The 26,018-nt window shown below is 37.8% G+C and overlaps 1 protein-coding gene across 1 annotated transcript in view; it reads right to left on the reverse strand.

Annotated features, from left to right (window-relative positions):
- The window catches only part of STAT4 (signal transducer and activator of transcription 4), a 111,929-nt gene that overhangs the window by 48,395 nt on the left and 37,516 nt on the right, over nt 1-26,018 (reverse strand). Inside the window, exon 4 of the mRNA XM_053598114.1 lies at nt 754-852. Within this exon, the coding sequence (XP_053454089.1) occupies nt 754-852 (99 nt within the window). The remainder of the gene's footprint in view (nt 1-753; nt 853-26,018) is intronic.

Consider the following 26,018-nt stretch of genomic DNA (forward strand, 5'->3'; position numbering starts at 1 on the left):
ACAGTAAGTTTCTTTATATAAAAAATAAAGTTGTTAAAATTTCAAAGTTCTCCAGACATAGCCACTACCTGACAATAAACTAAACCGGAAAAATTTTAACAGTTGCTACTTTTGTTAGATCTTCAAAAATAATGCCATGGGTGGATTTACTAATCATAGAGGACATCTGGAAAGCTAATTATCCACATATTCTCTCCCTTTTGTAAGGATTCACTGAGAGACTATCCCTTTAGGACTTCATTGATTCCTCTGCTTGTCTTCATGGGATTTTGAATTCATTCAGCACAGTGGGATAAAATATAACTTAAATATGTCAGGGCAAAGTACATTTGAACAACTGACAAGCAAATATTTATGATTTTCTGTAAGACCAAATTCCTGCTTATGGACCAGTTTACACTGGAAAGGTAGGAACAGGACACTACTGAGGGGTTTAGAACCAGCTAGACTGTGGGATAATCCAACTGGGGGAAGCAGAGTCTGCATTGCAGTTAGGAATTCCAAGGGCACACAGTTACTATATTCCTGGGCAATCACTGTGATCCCTCGGGGCAGGGTATAGATAAGATTCTACATAAACTCTGGAAAGACTTGGTAATTATCTCACTGTGGAGACAGAGAAAAGGAACTACTCAAAGACAGTCCCACTATCTTGACTGTAAGAGCTTGGAAGGATGGTGGTACCACTCTCATAAGGTAGAAGAAAAATTGAGTTCAAGGTGATAACAAGATTACACGTTCAGAAAATATTACCTGGACTGGCGTGTTGGCTGCAGCCAATATTCTCCTCTCTTCCCTTAAACAATTTGAAATAACCACAGCTACATGCATTGGATTTCCATGAAATTTTCCCTAAAAAAAAATTGAACAAAAGTAATTAACATAAATGCTTAAATACATGCATCATAAAAAAAAATCACTGCTTGAAAATCAACAGTAATTTCCTAATAAATATGTGAAATTATTTGGGATTTGTTCCAACACTCTGTTCTATAAGCTACAGAAACTCACAATGTGAACATAGATGCCTAAAGAGAACATAGTTCTCTCTTTGTCCTCAAAAATCACTTTTAACAATTAAAAATAGTTCTTGAGCACCTCTTTGAGAAAGACTCTGAAAACCTGCTCAGGAGGGTCAGTTTGCTTTTGGCTTTGGGCAAGTATTTATTTTTTTTTGTAGAGACAGAGTCTCACTTTACCGCCTTCAGTAGAGTGCCATGCTGTCACAGGACTCACAGCAACCTCTAGCTCTTGGGCTTCAGCGATTCTCCTGCCTCAGCCTCCCGAGCAGCTGGGACTACAGGTGCCCGCCACAACACCCGGTTATTTTTTGGTTGCAGTTCAGCTGGGGCTGGGTTTGAACCCGCCACCCTCGGTATATGGGGCCGGCGCCCTACTCACTGAGCCACAGGCACCACCCGGCTTTGGGCAAGTATTAAATAGAAGAGTGACTTCCCCATAAATTACCAGGAAGCAGGTGGTCCCAGCTGTTCATTTAAGTCTGTGCATTATGCGTGGTTTTGGTCCCTATTTGGTGCTGTTCACGTCAACTAGCTCCTAACTGTATTAGTATACTAGAGTGCAACTATACCTCACATTTCAATGACTTTTTATGACATCTAAGCATAAACACCTTTGATTACCAAGGTGCAGATATTGTACATTGGCAGTCTGTGGGCCTAAGTCAGCCATCAGGTATGCTATGTAAATTAAAATCCTGGAATCCTTCAGGTGGAGCATGTCCTACCCAAGGTTGCCATAGTGTATGCCACCTTGTGTCCCAAGGACTCATTTCCCTTACCTGCAAGGCCTCTGTGGGTGTCTGAGTTTTCTAACCTTGATGTACAGGACTAATTTGAACACCACCATCTTTTTTTTCAATAGTGGTAAATTTCTTTCTTCCTGGATTTTCCCTTAAGGCTGGATTAATAGGAAGCACTGTAGACAAATACACTTATTCAGTTTCCCTCTGCCCTCCTCTCTCAAGGTGGTACTAATATCTACGAAATGGCCAAAAGGTCAAGAGAGGAAAAAAATAAAATCATAATCCATGAAGTGAAAAATTAGCTATTTATCAGCAGTAGAAAGAAGCGGAGAGCCAAAGGGTCTTTCTAGGGAAAAAATAAGGTTATTGGCTGTTTTGTGGCTTTCACTGCTGCCCCAACTTTAGTAGACGATTAATTAACACTTCTACTTGTAAAACCAGGGTAAACACCCCCAACTGTCTGGTTTCCTGCTCTTACATATTCTATGGTCTTAAAAAACTTTTTCCCCTTTTAAATCAGAAATCTTCAAAAGAAAAAACAAAAATGAATTAACTGAAACTCACAGGGTATAAAAATGAAAATGATATTATTTAGGCAGGGTTACCAAATTTCTGATTTCTGCATGTTGACAATTTCAGGTTCTCTCTAGTTAGAACTTGTTCCTGCTGTTCATTTCCTGCTTATTGATTTGTTTCACATAACTTACATTTAGCTTCCAAAGAAAAGCTATGTTTTCCCATTTTGTATTAAATGTGTTTAAAAATTATCCCATCGTTAAAAATAAAGGGCTTCTTCTATAGCTAATTTGGAAGCTCCGTTCTTAATGTAAAACTTGAAAACTTTTCCTGTCCAAGATCAAGAGTTCCTCTAAGAACCCAGGAATTACCTTTTCTTGTCTTTGTTTTTTTTCTCTGTTCTAGGAGTATTTCCATGTTGATCATTCAGATACTACCTTGCGACATTTCTCAGTTCTGTTGTACATTTTTTCATTTTCCTGTTTTACCTGAACTTTTACCTTCCTTTTCAGATTCAGTTTCTCCCACATATGGAAGGTTAAATTACTCACTTTTTCTCCTTCGTTAAGAGCTAGGAATCACCCCTGTTTTCATCTAGGATATCTTTTTCACTTTCCTTTTGCATTTTTCCTAACTTAATCCTTCACTTAAATTCATGAGACAAACACGTATTATGGAAAATTGATCACTACAAGACTAAATGAGTACTTTTATTTTCCTATCAAACATGTACTCATGTTCACTTTTTATTAGTTACCAAGTACCCAGACCTCCAAACAACAGCAACAAAGCAGACCCCAGGGTGTGTTGATGGAAGGTGGGAAGGGAGAGAATCCCAGAGAGAGAGAAACTGTCCGACTGCTGCTGCGTACCCGCCTCTCTACGTGTGGGTACTGCACACACCTTCTTCCCTCTGGCTTGTCTTTTCCCTATTTTCTAGCGTTAGTAACCAGAAGTTTTTAATTTTAACAAAGCCATTTATCAATCTTTTCCTTTATGGTTGTTCTTTTCATGACTCGTTCAAGAAATCTTTCCCTGAGCTGCACTCATGGAGTATTTTTTTCCTGTATTAGCTTTTTTTAGTCTTTGTGGTTTTGCCATTAATTGTAATTCACTTGGAGCTTGTTCATAATCAGAGGCTCCTTTCACTTTTTCCCACCTGGATCCCCAGTTCCAACAGCAGTGGCTGAACACCCTGTTCCTTCACCACCACGCTGCTGGGCCAACTTTGTCATGAATCAGGCGTCCATTTGCAGGGGGGCTTGTTTCAAGACTATCTTACGGCTCTAGCTCTGCTTCTTCAACAGGTAATTACTAGAGCTTTGTGATTAGTCTTGATGTCAAGTAGAATAGAGTGCCTTTACATTTCCATATAAATTTTAGAATCAGCTTATCAAGTCACACCCCCCCACACACACATACACACATTCTGCTTGAGAATTTGAATGGCACTAAATCTTTAGATAAATTTAGGGAGACCGCATCTTTACAATTGTGTTCTAATCCATTTATTTAGGTCTTCTTTAATGTCTGCTGTAAATTATAATTTTCCATGTAGGGATATTATACTTCTATTATTAGGCTTATTTCTATGTACTTGGTATTTTTTAATACTAGAATAAATATCTCTCTTTCCTAATTGTTTTTGGCTGGTACATTGAAATATAACAGACGTTTGTATATTGATTTTGAATGCAACAAACTTTATAAACTCTTATTGATCCTAATAACGTATTTGTAATGTTTCTTATCAATTCAAAAATTTTATCTGTAGATTCTTCTGGATTCTCCGTGCACACAAATCATATCTTGTAAAATACTAATAGAATTTTTTTCCTTTTCAGATATCTAATTTCCATCAGGATTTTCCCTCTGTCCTAAGACTTTAGACATTTAGAAATGTATTGGTTAATTCTCAAACATAGGAATTTTATATTTATCTTTTTTTCTTTTTTTACTGATTTCGAGTAGATTCCCAGATGTCAATCACAGAAGACTTCTAATTCAGTTTTTTTTTTTATCAGCTCAACCACCATCCATTTACTTTTGTGGTTCATTCCAAATAATACCTTTGAAGAAATTCTTATTCTGAGACATTGTTTTACAGTTTAAAATTAAATATGGTGGCAATTTTAGCAATCAGCCGTTAGACTTAACATATCACAGTGATATGCTGCCTTTTATAACCTGGATTTGTAATCTTGATCTCCTTAAAGATCATTTTGCATTGATGGTATAATTTTAAGCCTTGCTAAGGAAAACCAACCCCCCATCCTCTATCATTAAGCACATATTTTCATTTTTTCTCAATGGCATGCTGGAAGTTAAGTGTATTCTGTTCAGGCAGCAGGATATTGTATATCTTAATGGCAATACTGTGCAATGTGTGAGTTGTTTACCCAGCTCTTACTGTGCTGAGATTTCTTTCATCTATTACAAGGGATTTGGCAATTTCTCTTGTTATTGTTGCTTTGGGTATGACAGGAAATCTATTTTGCGTGAATTTCAGTAATAAAATATATTATATTTTGCCATGTATAATGCACTCTTGTGTATAATGCACATTCATGTTTTTTGCCCAAACTTTCAGGGAAAAAAATCTTTTGTTTTAATTTTTAAAAATTCTAATTTTTATTTGCTTATATTTAGGTACTTGTTTCTTTAATGCATAAACATACATAAATAATTTAAAACATTTATGTAGATACAGAATTAGTACTACAGATATATAATGCATGTCCTTATTTTTCCCCTCAAAAATTTGGGCAAAGAAGGGCACATTATACACAGCAAAATAAGGGCACATTATACACAGCAAAATATGGTAATCCAGCTTTATCTACTGATAGCATTTTCCTTTCTTATAACCTATAAAGCACTCTATTGTTGCTTTCTAAGAAAATACGAAATTTAAGATCATTCATCCATTGACAAATATTTGCTTAACAAATACCAAAGTTGTACCCTGCTGATTTGTTATAATCGTATTCTGCATACATGGCAACTATTTGTTTCAATCCTAAATCAAACTGTTACATTTTAATGATATTTTAAATAGCAATTAAGCTCAACATATGTTGTATCAGCAGTGCACATAATTCAACTAAAGTGACAAAACATGAGTAGCCACAACCTGGTTTCATATCATAGCCAATGACAATGCTGTGACTGCCACATGGCATCAGCAATTAAGAGGTTTTATTGATTATAAGATCCATTCTGATTTCAGAGATGTTAAAATGTAGAAAAATGCATCCTAGAATTAATGAATATGCTCTTTTATTCTACATTTCTTGGTTTTGCTTCAGATTCCCTTTCTTCTGCCCTTCCATCTAATTTCTAAATTTGACTTCTCATTAAAGAGTAACTAGCTTATCTGCTCCTTTTTTTTTTATTGTTGGGGATTCATTGAGGGTACAATAAGCCAGGTTACACTGATTGCAATTGTTCTGCTCTTTTTCTTCCAAATGTTAGTACCGGAGTCAGAAGCAAACCATGTGAGAAGGCCTGCTTAAAATAACCTGCTGCATTACAGGAGGGGACACAGGGCCTGAGATCTCACAAGTAGGCATTCACTCTTTTGGGTCCTTTTCCCAGTAATCCTTTCTGAACTGTAAAGACACCTGAGAGAATTAATACCAAATTTAACCAATTTCCCTTGTGCGGTGAAGGATTTTTCGGGTGGTGGTGCTCTCTGGCTCCAGTGACCTGGAAACTGCAGGATGAGGGTCACGGGGCTTGGGTCAAACAAAGAGAGAAGTTTTAGGAGAGCCCTGAATGAGGAAGGCATCAGTGATCAAAGGGGATGTGGGTTTCCTCCAGAAGCCAACCCTGAGACAAGGATTCCAGTGCATTTTGTTTAAGTGGGAGTTGACACCAGGAAACATTGTTAGGGGAGTGGGCAATTGAGACAGGAAGAGAAAGTGGCCAGTAAAGGGTCATCAAACCATCTGCTGAGATGAATCCTGGAACTCAGCATAGACCACGGGACTCAGAGCTAGCTACTCTAGAACTCTGGGAGCAAGAGTCTTTTTACATCAGCTCTTGTCCTCTATCAGCATAGATAAAAAAAAGGATGCTGGCAGTTGGAATTCTACTTGGTGAAGTAAAATGATAAAGCCAAGAGGACATGGGCAGGACACCCCCACCTCTCCATCTCAACTCTTCTCCTAACCTCAATTTGAAGATTTTTTACCTCTTATTCTTTTAACTACCTGCCATTATGCTGTACTCACACGTCAATTAGGATATGAAGCATTTGTCTCTATTTACAGAGTAAAAGTAAAATGCTTCCACTTTTTAAAATTGGAAATCAGAAGTCTACTGTATACTTCTTGGTGCCAGCTAGCTCTCTCCCCTTTTATTGTTATAATTACTGCTGTTAAGTGATTTTTAACCTTGTCCAATGTCAAGCACATTGGCCAGTTTCTACATAAGAGCACAGTCTCAACGTCAGTTTCTTCTTATTTTCTTCTTTTTATTCTGAGCATGTGATTCTTCTTCATGGCTTCTATCTTATCCTTTCCCACCAGAGTCATGAGTATATTTACACAGTGAAAAAAAAAGTCAACATGCAAAATTAAAGAAGAGCTGACCTACTTGTCTTAAGTCTGTTTAATGTAGAGTGGTAAGAAGCAATTGTCTTTCATAATTAAAATCTCTTAGCACACTAGGAAGAGAAAGAAACATTCTCAGGTTGATAAAGGACAGCTCCAACAAAAAAAAAAAAAAAAACAAAAAACTCCACAAACCTACAGATAATATATTTAATGGTGAAAAACTAGATGCTTTGCTAAGACCAAGAATGAAGCAAGGACATCTCATTTCACCACTCCTGTTCAGTATCATACTATAGTAGTAGCTAATGCAAATAAGGCAAGAAAAGGAGAAAAGGTCTGTGAATTGAGAAGGAAATAATAAAATCATCTTTGTTCACAGATGCAGTGATCATCTATGTAGACAATCCCAAAGAATACTCCAAAAAACCTTCCGGGAACACATAAGCCACTACAGTAAAGTTATAGGATGCAAGGTTAAGACACAAAGGTCAATTGCTTTCCTATATAACAGGAACAAACAACTGGAATTTAAATCAAAAATACAACAGCACTTATAGCACAAAAATGAAAACAGGCATAAATTTAACTCTATATAAGATATATTTGAGGAAAATTATAAAACTCTAATAAAAAAGATCAAAGAACTAATAAGGCCACATGTGGTAGCTCATACCTGTAATCCTAGCACTTTGGGAGGCTAAGGCAGGAGGATCACTTAAGCTCAGGAGTCAGAGGTTCCAATGAACTATGATAATACTGCTATACTCTAGTCTTGGTGACAGAGTGAGAACCTATCCCATGAAAAAAAAATAAATGAAACAAAGAACAACCATGTTTTGCCATGTGTAATGTGCACTTTTGTGCCCAAATTTTTGAGGGTAAAATAAGAATGTGCATTATACATGGGTAACATAACTTGGGTGTGGGGGAGCCCAGTGGGCTACCACCCTCCCCACCTGGGCCTGCCAGGCGCACAAGGGTTCCAGCCTAGGAGGATCCAGGATCCACTGGGAGTGGGCCAGAGGGGCCTCTGCTGAGTGTGGCCATTAGGGGAAGGGCAAGTGGTGGGGATAGTGAGTCCAGCTTTAGCCACATGGAGGGGACCGGGAGGACTGCACAGGCACTAGGGACCCCTGGCTGCATAGCTGAGTGGCTTCAAAAGCTCCGGCCCCACTGGCCACACATGTGGCCCTTTTTGGCCACAGTCCTGACATGGCTGGGAGGGAAGGGCTCCTGGGAGAGAGAGGTGGAGCAGCCTTCATAGAACAGGCAGCTGCAGGACGGTGGTGTGATCTGCATGTTTACCAGGAGCATATTAGCCCTCCCCAGATGTCTCTCCTAGCCAAGAGCTAGCCACTTTCTTGAGGGGTATTTTTCTGAAAGTTTGGGCCCAGAATGTGGGTGCACATGTTACATGGAAAAATACAATAAATTTTATGTTCAATTTATATAGGAATCACAGACAGGAAGACTCAACATTGTTAATCCAACTAATCTATGGATTCAATGAATCATAATCTAAATTCTAGCAAGTTTTTTTTGCGGATATTGACAAACAAATTTTATGGCTTATGTGGAAAGGTAAAAGACCCAAAATAGCTGCAATATTGAAAGGAAAAAACAAGGTTGGGGGGCTGACACCACTGACTTCAAGAGTGTCTGTGAAGCTCCAGTGATCGAGTCAGTGTGGTGTCAGCAAACGAACCGACAAATAGATCAATGGAACAGAAAGGACAGTTCAGAAACAGGCCTGAAAAGGGGCAAAGGCAACACAGTGGAGCAAAGACGGTCTTTTCAATAAATGGTGCCGGAACACTTGTTCTTCTCTTGCTTATACGTTTGAGTTCTCTGTGGATTCAGCTGTATGTACACAAAAACTGAATCCAGACACAGACCTACACCCTTCACAAAAATGAACTCTAAGTGGGCCATAGACCTGAATGTAAAATGTAAAACTACAAAGCTCCCACAACAGGACATAGGAGAAAATCTGGATGCCTTCGAATGGTGATGACTTTTTAGACAACACCAAAGGCACAGTCCATGAAAGAACAAATTGATCAGGTGAACTTAATTAACATTAAACATTGCTGCTCTGTGAAAGACTGTTCAGAAATAAAAAGTCAAACCACAAACTGGGAGAAAATTATTTGCAAAAGATAGATCTGATAAAGAACTATTATGCAAAGTGGGAAAAGAACTTTTAAAACTCAACAAGAAGAAAACAAGCCCAATATAAAAATGAGCCAACTACCAAAGATGACACATAAGGTGGCAGATAAGTGTCTGAAAAGATACTCTAAGTCATGTTATCAGCAAAATGCAAATTGAAACAGCAACAAGGTACCACTGGTGACCCGTGGATGTCAACACCACCAAATGCTGACAAGGACGCAGAACAACGGGGACTCTCATTTATTGCTGGTGGAAACAAAAAGTGATACACCCATTTTGGAAGACAGCTGGGCAATTTTCTGTCCTTATAAAACTAAACACCTGCTTGCCACGTGATCCAGCAATCACACATCCCTTTACCCAAGGAAGTTGAAAACTCATTTCCACACAGAAACCTGTGTGCGGATATTGATAGTGGTTTTAGGAATAGTGGCAGAGATTTGGAAGCCACCAAGATACTCCTCAGTAGGTGAACAGAGAAATTTTTAGAGTTGCTTAGAACTCAAGCCAAATGAGTTATCAAGTCACGAAAAGGCACGAATGAAACTGAAATGCATACTCCTAAGCCAAAGAGACCATCTGAAAGACTGCAACCTGCACAAGTCCAGCTACGTGATGTTCTGGGAAAGTCAGGACTGTGGGGACACTGAAAAGATCAGTGGTTGCCAAGGGTTACAGGGGGAGACAGGGAGGGAGGGGTTAATAGGGAGAGCATGGAAGATTTTTAGGACAATTATTCTGTAGATACTATTATGTTGGGTACATGACACCACGCACTTGTTAAAGCCCACAGAACCATGTAATGCAAAGAAGGAACCGTCATGTAATTTACAGACTTCAGTCAGTGATCATGTAACACTGGTCTGTCGGTTGTAAGAAATATACCACACTAATGGAATATGTGGGAGAATCTTCTGGAGGAGGCGGCTAAGGGAGTGTACGGGGATTGTGTACTTTCTATTCAAGTTTTCTGTAGCCTTACTAAGACCGCTGTGGAAAAGAAATTCCTTTTGTTTCTTAAAATTGTCCTACTGAAGTTGTAGTTCTCACATGCCCTCACATGAATTCCAATGGATGAGGTTGCTTGCCTCCTGTACTAAAAGTTGGCTGTAAATTCTCTTGTCACCACAAAGGTACTCTTGATAAAAGAGAGGTCAGGTATAGATTCTCAATGGAGACAGATTATTAATGACCTATAATTTATGCAAATAATAGTACATCCATCTTAAACTAGCTAAAAACCAGTTGCAGGTATATTCATGTATAGCTTGCCTTCTTTTTTCAAAGAAACTCCTTTTCAAAGGCATCTTCTGTAAGTTCTGGTACATTTCCTGCATAACATTCTATGTCTATGAAGACTTAACCCTTAGAAACGATTGCTCTGAAAGAGCTGGAGAGCCCTCTGTACAAAGTCAGGGGACTTGTTTCTGAGGCTCAGTAGCTGTGTGACCTTCTTAATCTTCATTGCTTTAATTGTTAGGTAGGATAATGAGGCTTGTCATTCATCACAGAGCATGTCAGACACTAAAGAAAGCACTTTATGACTTGTAATACAAAGCCTTCTATAAATGTATGGCATTTTCTAAGTTGCTTCATGGAGGTGTTAGGAGATTTTAAAGCTCATAAATGGTAAAATCAATAAAAACAGAAGGTAAGATTCTTTGAATTATTCCTATTACAGTTTCACAGAAATAACCAAAGCTGATCATAAAAAGCCAATGAAGTAAGACTGAGTTGTGTTCCAGGAAATAGATTTAGGTGAATGTAAAAGAAACTCCAGAAAAAGAAAGACTATGTATTTGGGGATTTTCAAAACACTAGACAGTGGGGACTTTCCTGGCATTTCTTCAGGACAAAGCCACACATGCACATAGATACACTGAAAGCTGCTTTGAATAAAAAATTAACTCACACAGGCTAGCAATTAGAAATCACAATTCAGCGTCTCCCCTGCACATAATCCATATGCTCTTTGGAAGAGAATCACCAACACTACACTTTCCTTGCATACAAAAAGACTTGAGAAGGAACACATCAAGCTCCCACCCGTGACTATCTTTGGACAATGGGATTTGGGAAAGGATATTTTTCCTTTCACTTCAATTCTTTGGTATTCTTAGATAAAAAAATTAAACATGTGTTACTTTTATGATCAAAACTAAACAAGAACTGCTAAAGTGCACACACACATATATCCCTTATCAGGTCTTTCTCTTTGGGGGAATTTGTAAAAGATGAATGCTGGTTTCAAAAATTTACTAATGAGGTGAAAAGAGAAGAAAAGAGAGTTGGAGTCCAGTCACCATTATGACAACTAAAATTTAGTGCACGCAGGGAATTCACATTATTATAATTAAGAGGTATATAAATTGCTCAATCCAAAAATGACAGGAAGAAGAAAATGGGAGATGTTGACAAAGCATACTTACCATTTATGTTTGAGTATTTATGCGTGGGGCATCACAGGCTTTGTTTTTATCCTGACAACAGCCGGCAAAGCATATATTGGGAAGCCCAGGGGTTATGCCACGTGTGAAAAGTCACAGAATGAGGAAGTCAGGGAAAAGGAATGCCTCAAATCCAGGTGTTTCTCGTTCTACAAACTACGACTTTTCAAAAATTGTTACTTCCTCTTAAAAAGCCAATTCTTTCTTTATTTAATCAGACCCTGTAAGCCACAGCTGTATTTAAGTTTATTTTCCCTAGAAATTATCTTTATGATCAGTTTGTTTAGGGATAACCATTTTTTGTGGAACCTCAAGATAGCTGCAGTGGTTAAACAAACCGATAGAAAATAACCAGGTGTTTGATTGTAAAATTATGAAGTCATTTCTTGTGAGGCAGCTTAGGCCTTAGCACCCTGGAGTTCTAGAGGCAACCTGCCACGGTCTGAGGGTGTCCCTGCAAGGTTTTGCTGCATATGCCGAGAAGGTAAAGCCCAGGCCATTCAATTTTTCTTTCCTTTCTTTTTTCAACCAGAGTCTCACTCTGTTGCCCTGACTAGAGTGCAGTGGCATCATCATAGCTCACTGCAACCTCAAACTCCACATGAGGTCCTCAAGAGGTCCTCTCGCCTCAGCCTCTTAAGGAGCCAGAACTACAAGCACTCACCAACATGCCTGGCTAATTTTTCTATTTTTTGTAGAGATGGGAACTTGCTTTTGCTCGGGCTGGTCTCAAACTCCTGAGCTCAAGAGATCCTCCTCCCACCTTGGCCCTCCAGAGTACTAGGATTGTAGGCACGACCACTGTGCCCAGCCCCTGAGTTCTTTATTTGTGCCATTTCTCAGGATTGTATTGGTAGCAAGCAATCTTGAAGGGCAAGGTAACATCTTCCTTCAGCCAAAGAATGGTTTGCTCCTGAGCCCTAAAAGTAGTGAATTCCTCAAGATCAGTGTTCCTCTCCTGCAATGCCACCCACTGAATGTACATCCACGGTGGCCCACGGTGTCACCTCCCTGTGTGGGACTTGGGGCACATGGAGCACCAGTGTAAATGAACACAAAGCTCTAACTACTGCTTTTGCTTTGAATAATAACACTTTTTGTGTCTGATCTAGAAGTCTCATGTCTTTTTTTCTAATACCTCTGAAACAATAACAAGCTGTTAGCTTGCAAGGATAAAATCCTAGGCCCTGCATGGTTCTTAATACTTGCTTGTGTTGTAAAATTCATCACATAGTATTTCTATTTTTATGTTTACGTCTGATTTCTCTTTAGAACATGCACCTTTCAAAAGTGGGGATTGGTTTTTAAGACCAATCTCAAACCTAATAAGAAACTAGAGTCTTGAGATAATTTGGAAGAGGACAGTGGGGAATGAAATACCCCTGGAGATTGCAATTTTGCTTCTCAAAGGTTGGATGGAATCCTGACCTTGGTTGACCAGTATCATTGGTAGTGAGAGTTCCTTAAAGAAAATTGAGCCCTGAGTGTTGTTCCTTCAGTGGGAATGATGTCACCTGCTCATTATAAGATAGATCCTCTACTGAAGGTACAAGAATCTGTGTCCTTCACTTATGTCTTAAAGGATCATTTAGTCACCCTTGCACCCTAACTCTGTGATGAAGATGGATATATCATCATTATTAGACAATGCTAGATAAGATGATAAGGATAGGAAAATGAAACATCAAATGTAAATATTAGCAAAGAAGGCATGTGCATCTTTCTTATTGACTTAATTATATATCTAGAAAAAAAGACAAAAAAAGTTCCAGAATGAATATACAGGATGATGTGATTTTCTCTATGCTGGGAATAACCATCAAAAGCTGGAAATAAAGAAAATGCCAGATTTAAACTAATAGGAAAAGTAATTTTAAAAACTAAAATTTAGAAAGAAAAAACAAATTATTGCTTTAACAACAAAAATTTAATAAGAAAAACTTTTTTCTTTTGAGACAGAGTCCCACTCTGTTGCCCAGGCCAGCATGCCATTGTGTCAGCCTACCTCACAGCAACCTCAAACTCCTGGGCTCAAGTGATCCTCCTACTTCAGCCTCCCAAGTAGTTGGGATAATAGGCACCCATTGTCACAGCCAGATAATTTTTTTTCTATTTTTAATAGAAATAAGGTCTTGCTCTTGCTCAAGCTGGTCTCGAACTCCTGAGCTCAAGGGATCCTCCCTCCTCAGTTTCCCAGAATGTTAGGATTACAGGCATGAGCCACTGCATCTGGCCAGAACAGAAATAAATTTAACAAAAAAGATACAGGTTTTATATGCATTAAACTAGGTTCATTACTGAAAACTTTAAACAAGATCTGAGAAAGCGTAAATTAAAAACATGAGTTCTAGGGTATGAGAAACTTAGTATCATAAAAATGGTAATTGTCCCCAAATGACTATGTGTATTTAGTACAATTAAAGTTAGACTCCCAAGAGTTGCTTTTGGAGGGCTTGGGGTCAAAGGAAAGATTCAATGAAGTGATCTTTAAATTTATATGGAACAAGAAATGTCTGACAATAGCTAAGAAAATCACAAAGGCTAATTAATTTTTGTGCTCAAAATATGTCAGGGGATTTTTGGACTGCTCTGTTTTATTTAACCTTCATAACTATTTGTGATAAATGCTGTCATTCTGATTTTACAGTTAAGTCAACTGAGATAGAGAGATATTAAGTAACTTTCAGCCAGGATTCAACTTGACTCCAGAGTTAAATTGCTTTTAACAAATTAATCACCAATTTTATCTCTAACCTGAAGAAAGAAACGTAATACATTGAAATAGACTATAAAACCCTTGTGAACAGTAGTAATATGACACATAGACAGATTGGCAGAGTGTAATAGTGAGTTGTAGAAAAAAATTTAAATAAGAAAATAAAACAAAAATATGGTATTTCAGTTCAACGAAAAAGTACTTACTTAAAAAAAATTCTTACTTTTGTAATTGTCTGTTAATCCAGAAGAAAAAGGTGGACCTTTATATAAAGAATTTCAGGTAGATTAAATATTCAACTTTTTAAAAATGTTAGCATAGAATTCAGGAAAATGTGTATAATTTAAGAGTTGGAGAGACCCTTTAAACCAGGACGGGAACTCCAGAAACTACACAAAAAAAGATAAAATTTTCACTACAATTAAATGTTTTTATATGGAAAAATGTCATAAAGCTTAAAGACATATAATGGATGAAGAAAATATTAGTAACTCATATAAGAGAATTATTTGCATACAAAGTACATTTTTAATGTATATAAAGAGCACTTTGAAATTGAAAGCCCAACAAAAGGGATTCAATAGGAGACTTATGAAAAAGCACATCCAAATGGCCAATAAACATGGCAAAGCACTCCCAGGGTCACAAAAGTCAGAAAAATAAATCTAAAATGAAATGACAGAGATCGTTTCTAAAAAAGTCAGGTTAAAAAAAATGAAAAAGAATGATAACATCTTTTGTTAATGAAGACACAGGAAAGAACCTTTGCTAATGGAAATGTGAGTTTGCCAACATTTTAGGGAACCAGTCTAACAATATTTGCTAAAATTTAAACTACTAAGTCCATTTCTAAAATCTACCCTATAAAAATAAAAGTACTAGCCCATAATAAACTATATATATGAGGTTGTTTGTTGCAATACTGTTGATGGCAGAGAAAAACTGGAAGTAAAGTGGTTGCTCATTTAACAGGAGAGGCTTAATAGAGTAGGGCCCATCTACACCATGGATCACTGGCTACCTTTAAAATGAAGGGATTTTTGTGATGTAAAATTTCAAAGATTGAGAAATCAATAGTAAAACTTCATTTTCATAAAGGACACAATCCTAACTTCATCATTGGCAAAATCCCATAAATATACTCATAATATGCATGGGCATAAACTGCATGTTTTTCCATTTTTATTTAATTAAGTACTCAGAGATATAAAAAGGTGCACACTTGGTTGTGACACTGATGCCTTTGAACATAATGGCGTGGATGGAAGTAAGGAAAAAAGAAGTGGGATTAAAAAGGAGTTTGTTATAAAAAACAAAAAGCAGACTGTATAATGTGACCTGTTTATGGGAAATTATATTTGTGTGCTTATGTAGTAAAGGTACAAAAAGATGACGATCGAGATGTTAATGGTGGATATCTTATTTTGGTGGGAATTTCAGGGGATTTTTTTCTTTCTTCTAAGACTTTTCAGCATGATTGGAATTTTTTTTTTTACAAAGATTTGCGTTATTTAAGCAATCGGAAAGAAATTATAAAGCTTTTTTCATGATAACAAAAATTCCATTGGTAACATTTTAAATTAATTTACATAATGTGCAAAAATTAGAAAATTAGAGCTCCTAAAGCAAGAAGTGGAAAGATCATTCCCATCTGAGGAAATAAAACCATTCTCTCATCATCACTGACATTTATGAAACAACCCGCAAAGTGTCCCTGTACATTTTCCATTGAACAAAAATCTGAAATCTACTTGAACTGTGGAAGAAGTATTAATACCACCCATCTACTGAGAGAAATGGAAACTGAGGAGATTGCTAATATCTTATAAATAATGGAAGGTTAGTGTGTAAATGACCTATCAGTCAACCATGAACATGACGAGGAGAGGCCCCAGAAATGCTTCTAAAATGGTCAATCCAGGAGTTGGGTCATAGATGCCCAGAGTCACACTTCAAAGTGCCCTTTAGGCTGGTCTAAAATGCAACTCACTGACATGTTTATATTTAAAGTGACTTTTTCTCTTAGGATGGGTTTCACCTAATTCACATCTCTTTCTTGAGAAAGAGATGTGAATTAGGTGAAACCCATCCCTCAGGTGTTAGAGCCTCGTCGGCTGAATGGTCTGGTTCTACTTCCAACTTCCATCCAAACGCGTTTGTCTCATTCCCCAGTACCTTGCTTATTTGGAGCTAATCAGATAGATTCAGCTTTTCTGCCTTCATCTTGTAAGAAAAATTATACTAAGTTGTGCATTTACCTCCTAGCCTGGATAATGGGCTTATCACCCTGCACCAGAAGCATTTGCATACTCTGTGGTGTCATGGTTTGCCCCGAAGAATGCACTGGCGAGTCCTCAGGATTTAAGGTCAGAAGTTAAGGGTTTTGGACCCAATCCTGTCACTAACTATGACATTTTTTCAAAGAAGCCACTTTACCTCTTTTAGCCTTGATTTCGTCCTCTGCAAAATCTCTGATGTTAGCTGAAGTTAACACTTGGATATGGGCTCATTTAGTTAATTTTCTCTATGTATATATTTGTATGTATTTATGTACATTTTAAAAATAAAATTCAGAGCATGCTTTATATCTCATTATGTATCTGCTTTTCATTTAATTGATAATATTTCCATGTAATTGAGATTTTTTCCAACAGTATCATTTCTAGTAGTGGCTGGATGGTTTATCTTTAGTCTATTGACACTTAGATTATTTATAAGATTTTGTCAACAAAATGCTATGATATATTCTTGGTTAAAACAACCTCACTGAATTACAGCATTTCGATCTTTTATATCTTTGCCTATTTGATATGTCAGAAAACTAAGGAAGGTGTGGTAAAACGTCCCTCGGCTACCATTTATTTTTGTATTTAGAATTTTTGCATAATATGTTCATTCAGTGTACTTGGTACCTACTGATCCATGAATGCTCATTTGCAATTTTCCCTCCCAGGACAATACTTGTCCTGATTATTGCTTTGGAGCTGGAATTTGACATTTTCTAACAAACTCATATTTATGATCATTAAATGAGATAGTACATGTCCTTAGCATTAAATAAACGTTAACGATTGTATCTCATTTTTATTTTATTATTTTATTATGTTATTATTACTATTACATAAAACATAGTGACCATACTTTCTGTCTGCCTTAGCCTGATGTATCTTTGTCCAACCTTTTACTTTGAACTCTTCTACTATCTAATTTCAAGTGGCTTGTAAACAACATGGGGCTGAATTCTGTGTTCTGATTCTAAGTGAGAATTTTCTTATTTTAGTCCACTTACATAAATTGCCCCGTTTAATATATTTGCTTTTGGTCTGCCACTTCTTTTTCTTCTATTTTCTGTGCTTGTCTTTTGTTATGTCGTCTATACTTCTTTTGCTTTTATTTTCTCCATAATGTTGGAAGGTATGCATACAGCTTTTCATGCTTACAGAAACCACCAGTGAAATAACCAAAGGTATTCTAGTACTCAGTGGTTCACAACCTTGTTTTCAACACAACCACTTGGTGGATAACGTCACGTTCACTATTCACTCCTCTCACTGTGGGCTGCTGTGCTAACAGAAAGACCTCTGGTTTATGCACAATTCCCACTTACACCATCTCCAATTTTGCCATTTCACTTGCACCCGTCACAATTCACCATGGCTGCCATGACACCACTGTTGAAACCTGATTTTTATTATTTGAAATAAAAATTAAATTTTTGAAATTCTCATGTCAGAATAAGCAATTCAGCATATTCCAATCAAATCTCTAACATCCACAGCTATGTACTTTCTTTGTCATCCCAGGAAAGTGTTCTTCTAGAATATGCTTTTAAGTGTCGTTGTTGTCCCATCTGTGTTTGCCTCCCCTGCGTGTTGGCTCTTCTGTGCCCATTCTGTGGGCCGTCTTCTTTCATATCACTGCGTAGTGGCTTCAGGTGAGACTCCCACATCATCTAGATACTTTCCACACTATCAGCTGGGCCCAAACACGAATCTAATTCTACTCGTTTCTCTTTTTCTACCACAGAATCCTTTCCTATCTTAATCACCATCTCCCCCTTTTCATATCACTTTTTAAAATTTTTAATTTTAACCTATTTGCTCCTTTTAGGTATCTGCTCCTATTTTATTCACCTGGTTTCCTGAAAAAGTCTTCATCTGATGGAGATGATTTTCAGAAGCGTGCCGTTCTTCTAATTCTTCAATATATACTTGTCAGTGTCCTGTTGTGTATTATTTTTTCAGAGGTCCCAACTTCTCAGTCTCTTGTTGTGTATTATTTTTTCAGAGGTCCCAGGCATGCATCTTTAAGTGATGCTTCGTTAAAAGAAAACAGGGTTGATTTTTTCCTGATTCAGTTTTTTTTCTTGATATGGGTACAGATTTCACTCATGTTTTGGCTGTAACATTCCAGTTATTTTGAATTTTAATATTGTGTGTTTATCCTTTTGTCCTCTTATGTATTTTATCTAACAGGCTGCAGAGATTTTTTTTTGTTATTTTATTTTATTTTTTATTAAATCATAGCTGTGTACATTAATGTGATCATGGGGCACCATACACTGGTTTCATAGACCGTTTGACACATTTTCATTACACTAGTTAACATAGCCTTCCTGGCATTTTCTTAGTTATTGTGCTAAGACATTTATATTCCACATTTACGCATCTTACAAGGGTATATGTGGAGAGATTTTTATATCCAGTAATCAGCATGAAATCCTTGTTACCAAAGTCAAAGGCATGAGTTCTAGGTAATGTGGCAGATTGAAAGAGACCAGCTTCTGGGACCTACATCTTTTATCAGAGTCACTACAGGCAAAATTACTCATAGGTTTGGTACTATTTCAAGCTGGAGCACAATTTGATTTTGTAAAATGGTAGTCATCATGATGTTTGCCAAGAAAAATACTAAATTTTCATAATTGATGCCTTTTCCATTCTCATAAGAATTAAATAAAAAGAATACACAATACTTTTTCCTATTTTCAAATATGTCAACAATTTGTTGTTTTCTTGTCTATATTTTCCTTTTTCATATTAATTCTTTTAACTTCAAATCTCCTTGAGACCTAATATGTTTTTAATATTTATTATTCTTTATTTTAACCTGAAAGAAATTGCTCAGAAAATGGGGCATCTATAGGTCTCCCTAGCTCGGCTGTGTTTCTCATCACCCCAGTGTTTACAATACGGGGCTTCATTTGCACACTGCTTATGAACAACCGAGGTTTGAGACTAAGAATAATAGGTTGTTCAGTTTGCTAGCTATCAGAGCCCTTGTGATAGCTTTTTTGATGTAAAATACTAAAAAAAAGATCACATAATCCCCATTTGGTGAAAAGTACATCTATACATCTATAATACATCTATAAAAGGCAATAAAAATACACTAAAAGTATCAACAGTGCTTACAAATCTGGATGGCAAGTTTAGGGATAATTACTATGTTTTTCTTTTTGTCTTTCTTCATTTTCCAAATGTCCTATAATTAATATGTATTACTTGTAGAATTTTTTTTTTTGAGACAGTCTTATTATGTCGCCCTTGGTAGAGTGTCCTGGCATCACAGCTCACAGCAACCTCAAACTCATAGGCTTAAGTGATTGTCTTGCCTCAGCCTCCCAAGTAGCTGGGACTACAGGTGCCTGCCACAACGCCTGCTATTTTTTTAAATTTTTTGTAGTTGTCATTGTTATTTAGCAGGCCTGGGCAGGTTTGAACCCGCCAGCCCCAGTGTATGTGGCCAGCGTCCTAACCAGTGAGCTAAGGGTGCTGAGCCATTACTTGCAGAATAAAATACCTCCACTCTTTTCTAACTGAACAAAGATTTGATGATAAGGACATTAAATGAATGTATTATGTTTTTCCCATGTTTAGTACTAACTAACATTCATTTTCTTGGGAAGGATGAGAGTGTTGCAGAAACAAAGTTTTAGAATAAGTGGTCACTTTTTATTCAGTTACCAAAAAAAAATTAAATTCACAATAGGCATATGGAAAGAAAATTTTGCTATATAGACTAATACTGTGTTTTCCAGACTTGGGTTTTTAATGGATCAGAAAACTGCAGCAGAAATATTTGAGTCTGAAATAAAGTTGTCAATTTTGTATTTTTCTGAATAAGTATATAGTAAAGAAGGTTCCACAACCACCATCATATACATCATCATCATTTTATAAAACATAAAATACTCTTCCTCAAATGATTGGAAAGGATATATATTGTCATAGAATAAAGAACTATCTTTTAAAGGGAATGATTTTGACTTTTCAAGATCTCTCCCTATTGCTCTCTTATTTTGCTGCCAATTGGTAAAAACTTGATTAAGGGTGGACGCTGGCTGGTGTTTGAGACCCCCTATATGAGACTCAGTTTTCCGACACTTGGGCAGAGTGACATTCCACCAGCCTGTCTTGTCTGGCTCCACAGAGACAGGGTAACTGTTGGAATAGGGGCAGGTGTTTGACAAGAAAAGGTGAACTCAGATGGCATCATTTTCAGGGAGAAGGCCTGTTACACCTGATGCTTTTTAGATTAATCACACGTTCTACTGATAAAAATACAAAGGACATATTTAAATCCACCTCTAATAAATAATAGATTATGGGGATTTAAAAGACATTTAATAGGTTGTAACAGACAGCTAGCTGGAACCCAGCTCTCCTCACCCTCTGCCACTACCATCCTTGTTTAGCTGTCAGTGCCATGTTCTTCAAACTCAGACCCTGCCTCTGTCCTCGTCACTGAAAGGACACTCTCAACATGGCAGCTGGAGTGATACTATTGAAACCTCCACTGAGGCTGGGCGCAGTGCTCATGCCTGTAATCCTAGCACTCTGGGAAGCCGAGGCAGGAGGATCCTTTGAGCTCAGGAGTTCCAGACCAGCCAGAGCAAGAGAGAGACCCTGTCTCTACTAAAAATAGATAAAATTATCCGGATGTCATGGTGAGCACCTGAAGCCTCAGCTACTTGGGAGCCGGAGGCAGCAGAGGATCACCTGAGCACAGGAGTGTGAGGTTGCTGTGAGCTGGGTTGTTTCCATGCTCCTCTAGCCTGAGCAATAGAGTGAGATTCTGTCTCAAAAAAACAAAACAAAACCCACCTATGTTGGATCATTCTATTTCCCTATCCCAAATCCACCAATGACTTCTCATTTCAGAATAAAAGCCTAAGTTTTTACATCGTCCTACTCAAGCCAGAGTCAAGAGTGGATGGGACACACGCCACCCACGTACACATGCTTATGTGCTGTTTTTAAAAAACAGGGATGGTCCCTGCAGCTATATTCTTTGTTTTTCATGTTATAAATAAAATCTCTATCCATTATATAAAATATGAACATGGCAAATGTAAGCATTAGTGGCATTTTTATATATTTGCTTTATATAAGAACTTTTTTCTTATACATATATATATATCATATGAAATCAGGATACATCACTGTATTCTACTCTTTTCACTTAATATTTTTCCATGTCATCAAATAGTCTTTAAAAACATGACATTAGGGCAGTGCCTGTGGCTCAGTGAGTAGGGCGCCAGCCCCATATACTGAGGGTGGTGGGTTCAAACCTAGCCCTGGCCAAACTGCAACAAAAAAATAGCTGGGCATTGTGGCGGGCACCTGTAGTCCCAGCTACTTGGGAGGCTGAGGCAAGAGAATCACCTAAGCCCAGGAGTTGAAGGTTGCTGTGAGCTGTGATGCCGTGGCACTCTACCTGTCTCTAAAAAAGCAAAACAAAACAAAAATGACATTAAATAAATGCATGCTATTGAATTATCTGGCTTGGCCAGATGAATCTATGGAATCATTTCACCATCATGGGCAGTTAGGTTGTTCCTGATTCTAAATATAGTATTTAATTAACCTTGCTCATGGATATGAGTAGAAAATAAACACCCCAAACTTCTAGAGTAAGACAGTGTTGGTATCAGCACAGGGGCCTTGTGGATGATCTGTGATTGTGGATATGTCATTGGCACTTGCTGTGAAGACTGCAGGGGTCAGGGAAGGGGCTGAGGGAGACCTTGGGCAGGCAGGCTTTTCTGCTACTGAGGGACTTTGGTCAAGCCATTATGACCTCCATTGAAACATGAGTAACACTAAGAGTTGAATTAAACAGCATTAGAATTCCAGCTCTCCCAATTTCTGTTTTGCTGACAACCTGTCTCAAGCCAAAAATAATTAGTCATCCATTAGAACACGGATGTTATGAAAGAATCCATAACCCTTGGGGTCTCGTTTGTGCTTTTGTGGCAAATAAATCACTAGGTACTGGGAACTTCTCTAGCTTGGCAGAACACAAATCAAAAAAAATTCCCAATTCTATTTAACTTTCTGGTATAGTGTTTAATTAGAAAAAAAATTAATGTGTGTCCAATTCGAGTAACTTTCTGGGAAAAAAATGCATGAGTCAACAACTCATTTTTTGGAAAAGTGAACATACAACTTTCAGGGGCAGAAGAAGACTGCATCCTGGTGACAGCGTGCCTATCCCTGGCCTTAGAATTTGGTCAGATCTTTTGTTAGGAATATTAAAATGTGTGGAGAAACCCCATTTTTCTTTTTACTTTTTTTTTTTTTGGAGATAGAGTCTTATCATTGCCCCCGGTAGAGTGCTGTGGCATCACAGCTTACAGCAGCCTCAAACTCTTAGACTCAAGTGATTCTCTTGCCTCAGCCTTCCAAGTAGCCGGGACTACAGGCACCCGCCATGCGTCCGTCTATTTTTTGGTTGTAGTTGTCATTGTTGTTTGGCAGGCCCAGCCAGGTTCTAACCCACCAGCTCTGGCGTATGTGGCTGGCGCCCTAGCCACTGAGCTACAGGCGCCTAGTCGAACCCCCATTTTTTCTGAGGGGACATTCCTGAGATACTCTACGTGAGAAAGATCCTGCTGAGCAAACTGAGCAAGGATGTTGCTGTCTGGGGGTGTGTGTGTGACATGTTTCATGCTTGGTCATTTAGATTGTCAGTCAAGTGACATTTGGACTTGATAGATGCACATAGTGAATTCTAGTACTGTAGACATTTACTGTCATGGGCAGACATTTATGGTTGTGTGAAATGAAATATAGATGTTTCTTACAGGGCCCAGTGAGGTCAATAAGATGAAAAATGGCTAAAAGCTTCCGAGACTGGCCTTCCTATTTCAGTCTTTTGGTGTCATAGTTGTCATTTTATCCCCAGGGTTAAACCTAGTGAGTTGACCTCAATGTGTGCTCAAGGTATATTTACTCCCTAAAACCCACAAGCCTATCTTTATTTCTTCTTTTTAATTTTTCTACCTGTTATCAAGAAGCATGTCATCTACACTCAGTTCTTGATCTGATAAAATGTATAAGTAACATTTATGGAGGAGTTTCTAAGTGTCACCATACTAAGCTCTTTACATGAATTACATCATCATCTACTCCCTTTAACAAACCCAGGTAGTCTGGTCCCCAAACATGTTCACCTAGACCTTATGCTATTACTTTTAAATCATTTTCACTTTTTGGTTTTGATGTGGTGTTTTGTTTTTAGGGTCAACAAAGGTGGCTTCAGTCTACCCAGGCCAGGTGAAAATATTCAGGACATAATTTCTTTGTTTTTTAACCCAATGGTCAACATCCCTTCCTGGTTTTCTAGTGTATAGTCATAGGAAGAAAACATCAGCAATAGATCTAGTTTTTTACTAAATATTTATTATCTGGGGAAGTCCCAACATTTCTATTGGATGAAGAACCCAAAGTCCTCTAGAACATGTCTTTCTTTTACTAATGCCCACATTTTACAGAAAGGAGTAACTCTTATGATCTCTGAAAACTATTATGGTAATCTATGAAGCACACTAAAGATGAGGCAAAGACAGTATCTATTGTTCACCTTACAGGGAAATAACAGAAAAGAAGTGAATCTAGGAATAAGGTAAACATTATAACTAAGTTCAATGTTAGTGACAGTGTTGTTCTTTAGAGATGACTATTCTTCTGAAAACAAATACTCTTTCAATTACATGCAAATGATGCTTTCAGAATCAGATTCAGAAGCTGACTTTGGAGTGTTCAGAACAAATAACTCAAATATGAAACGGAGAGGAGTTGATGGGGGAGAAAAAAGGGGACAGGTGAAACACCACTTATTACACTTCACCCATCCATGCATGCAAGGTCCGCAAAGCTCAAAAGCAGGTGAATTTTTCTGGTTCGGGAAAGGGAATCTTTTGGTCAGCATTAGCAAAACGGGTAATGAATAGGTTAAAAGAAGAAAACAAATGCATGTCCTGGGACCGTGATTCTGTGGTCAAGCCTGCCAGAATCAAACAAGCCAAAAGGTCATAGCCCAAACGAGCACTATTCACTCATGGAAACCCCCCTACATTTCTAAACCTCTGAGTACGTGCCCTTTAAAATTTGATAGAAATTCACTAACAAAATAGTTAATTGAACTTTCCATGTCTACTTAACTACCTGAAAAATAAAACTGTTTGTGTGACAAACCTTTTTCCACTTGGCAAAAACAGAAACCTCTTAGTTTCTATTGGAAAATTACAAATTATTGGGTTTATTTACTTTCCTATTTATCAAAGTCACTTGCCAGCTATCAGAATTGTTCATACCAACATGTGTTAGCAATGCATTAGCAAGTGTGTCTCTGCTAGTGAGAAAAGGGGCCTTTTAGACGTTTGTTGAGCACTTTTACCGATTTCCTGTGGTTGATTCTCATGGCATCACTGGAGGCAGTGGAATTATCTCCACATTACAGATGAAAAACAGAAGCCAAAAAGAAATTCTATTCATTATGGTGAAAATGCTTTTGGTTTTTCATAGACACTTATAAAATATGATTGTGCATATTTTAAAGAGAAGGAGGAACCAAAAAAATTGCCTACATTTGTGTATGCCTGGGGACAGGCGGGAGGAGGTAGGAGGAAGGGAGTTTGAAGGGGCATGAGGAAACTCTCAGGGGCGATGGATATGTTCATTACCTTGATATGTACTTACGTCAAGACTTGTCAGATAGTACATTTTAAGTATGCATTTATTGTGTGTCATTATACTTCAATAAGACCGTTAAAAATTATCATAAACAATACATTTCTTATAGAAATGTAAAGATAAAATTTGGGGCAATTACCTGTGTGTATGTTGTTTTTGCACATAGGCTCTGGTTTAAAAATAATAGGCCATAAGCTAACTCTCATCTCCTAGTTAAATGACTGTGTGACCTTCCCAAGCCTCAGTTCCCCCAGATGTAAAATGGGGAAAATAAAAGTAAGTACCTGCCAGGGATGTGAGGATGAAATGAGGAAACGGGAGCAGCTGGCGCAGTGTTCCAGCACATGCAGCAGCGGGTGCTCGCCATCAGGCTCAGGGGCCCACGTGCCTCTGGAGGAACACATGTGGACACACGGATGTGTATCTGTTTAATCTGAACAAATAATGTGGCCCAGTCTGTGTAGAGTACGGGACAGCATGAAAACAAAAGATGCAATGAATCCATCTATGAAAAATGAAGCTTTGGTTACTGCTGTTCTACCCTTACTTTTTGACAACCATGGCGGGGGCATTACCATTACCCCTTTTTGCAGCTGAGAACATCCAAGCACAAGTGGGGTAAGGTCACCCAGATGTGAGCGGCAGATTTGGAAACAGAACCTAGACACTCTGTCTTCAAGTCTAGTGCTCTTAGGACAAACCATGAGAGAAAAACTGAAGGTAATTCTTGAGAGTAATAATCATTGTGTAACTCAGAATTAAACATGTAAGAGACAGTTCTACACATGCAGTAGAGCAAATACTAAGAAAAAGCATCTTTTAGCATGCACCCCACTGCTGGCTCTCGCTGCTCTCCTG

Source organism: Nycticebus coucang, chromosome 7 (genome assembly GCF_027406575.1).
Source record: "Nycticebus coucang isolate mNycCou1 chromosome 7, mNycCou1.pri, whole genome shotgun sequence".
Lineage (NCBI taxonomy): Eukaryota > Metazoa > Chordata > Mammalia > Primates > Lorisidae > Nycticebus > Nycticebus coucang.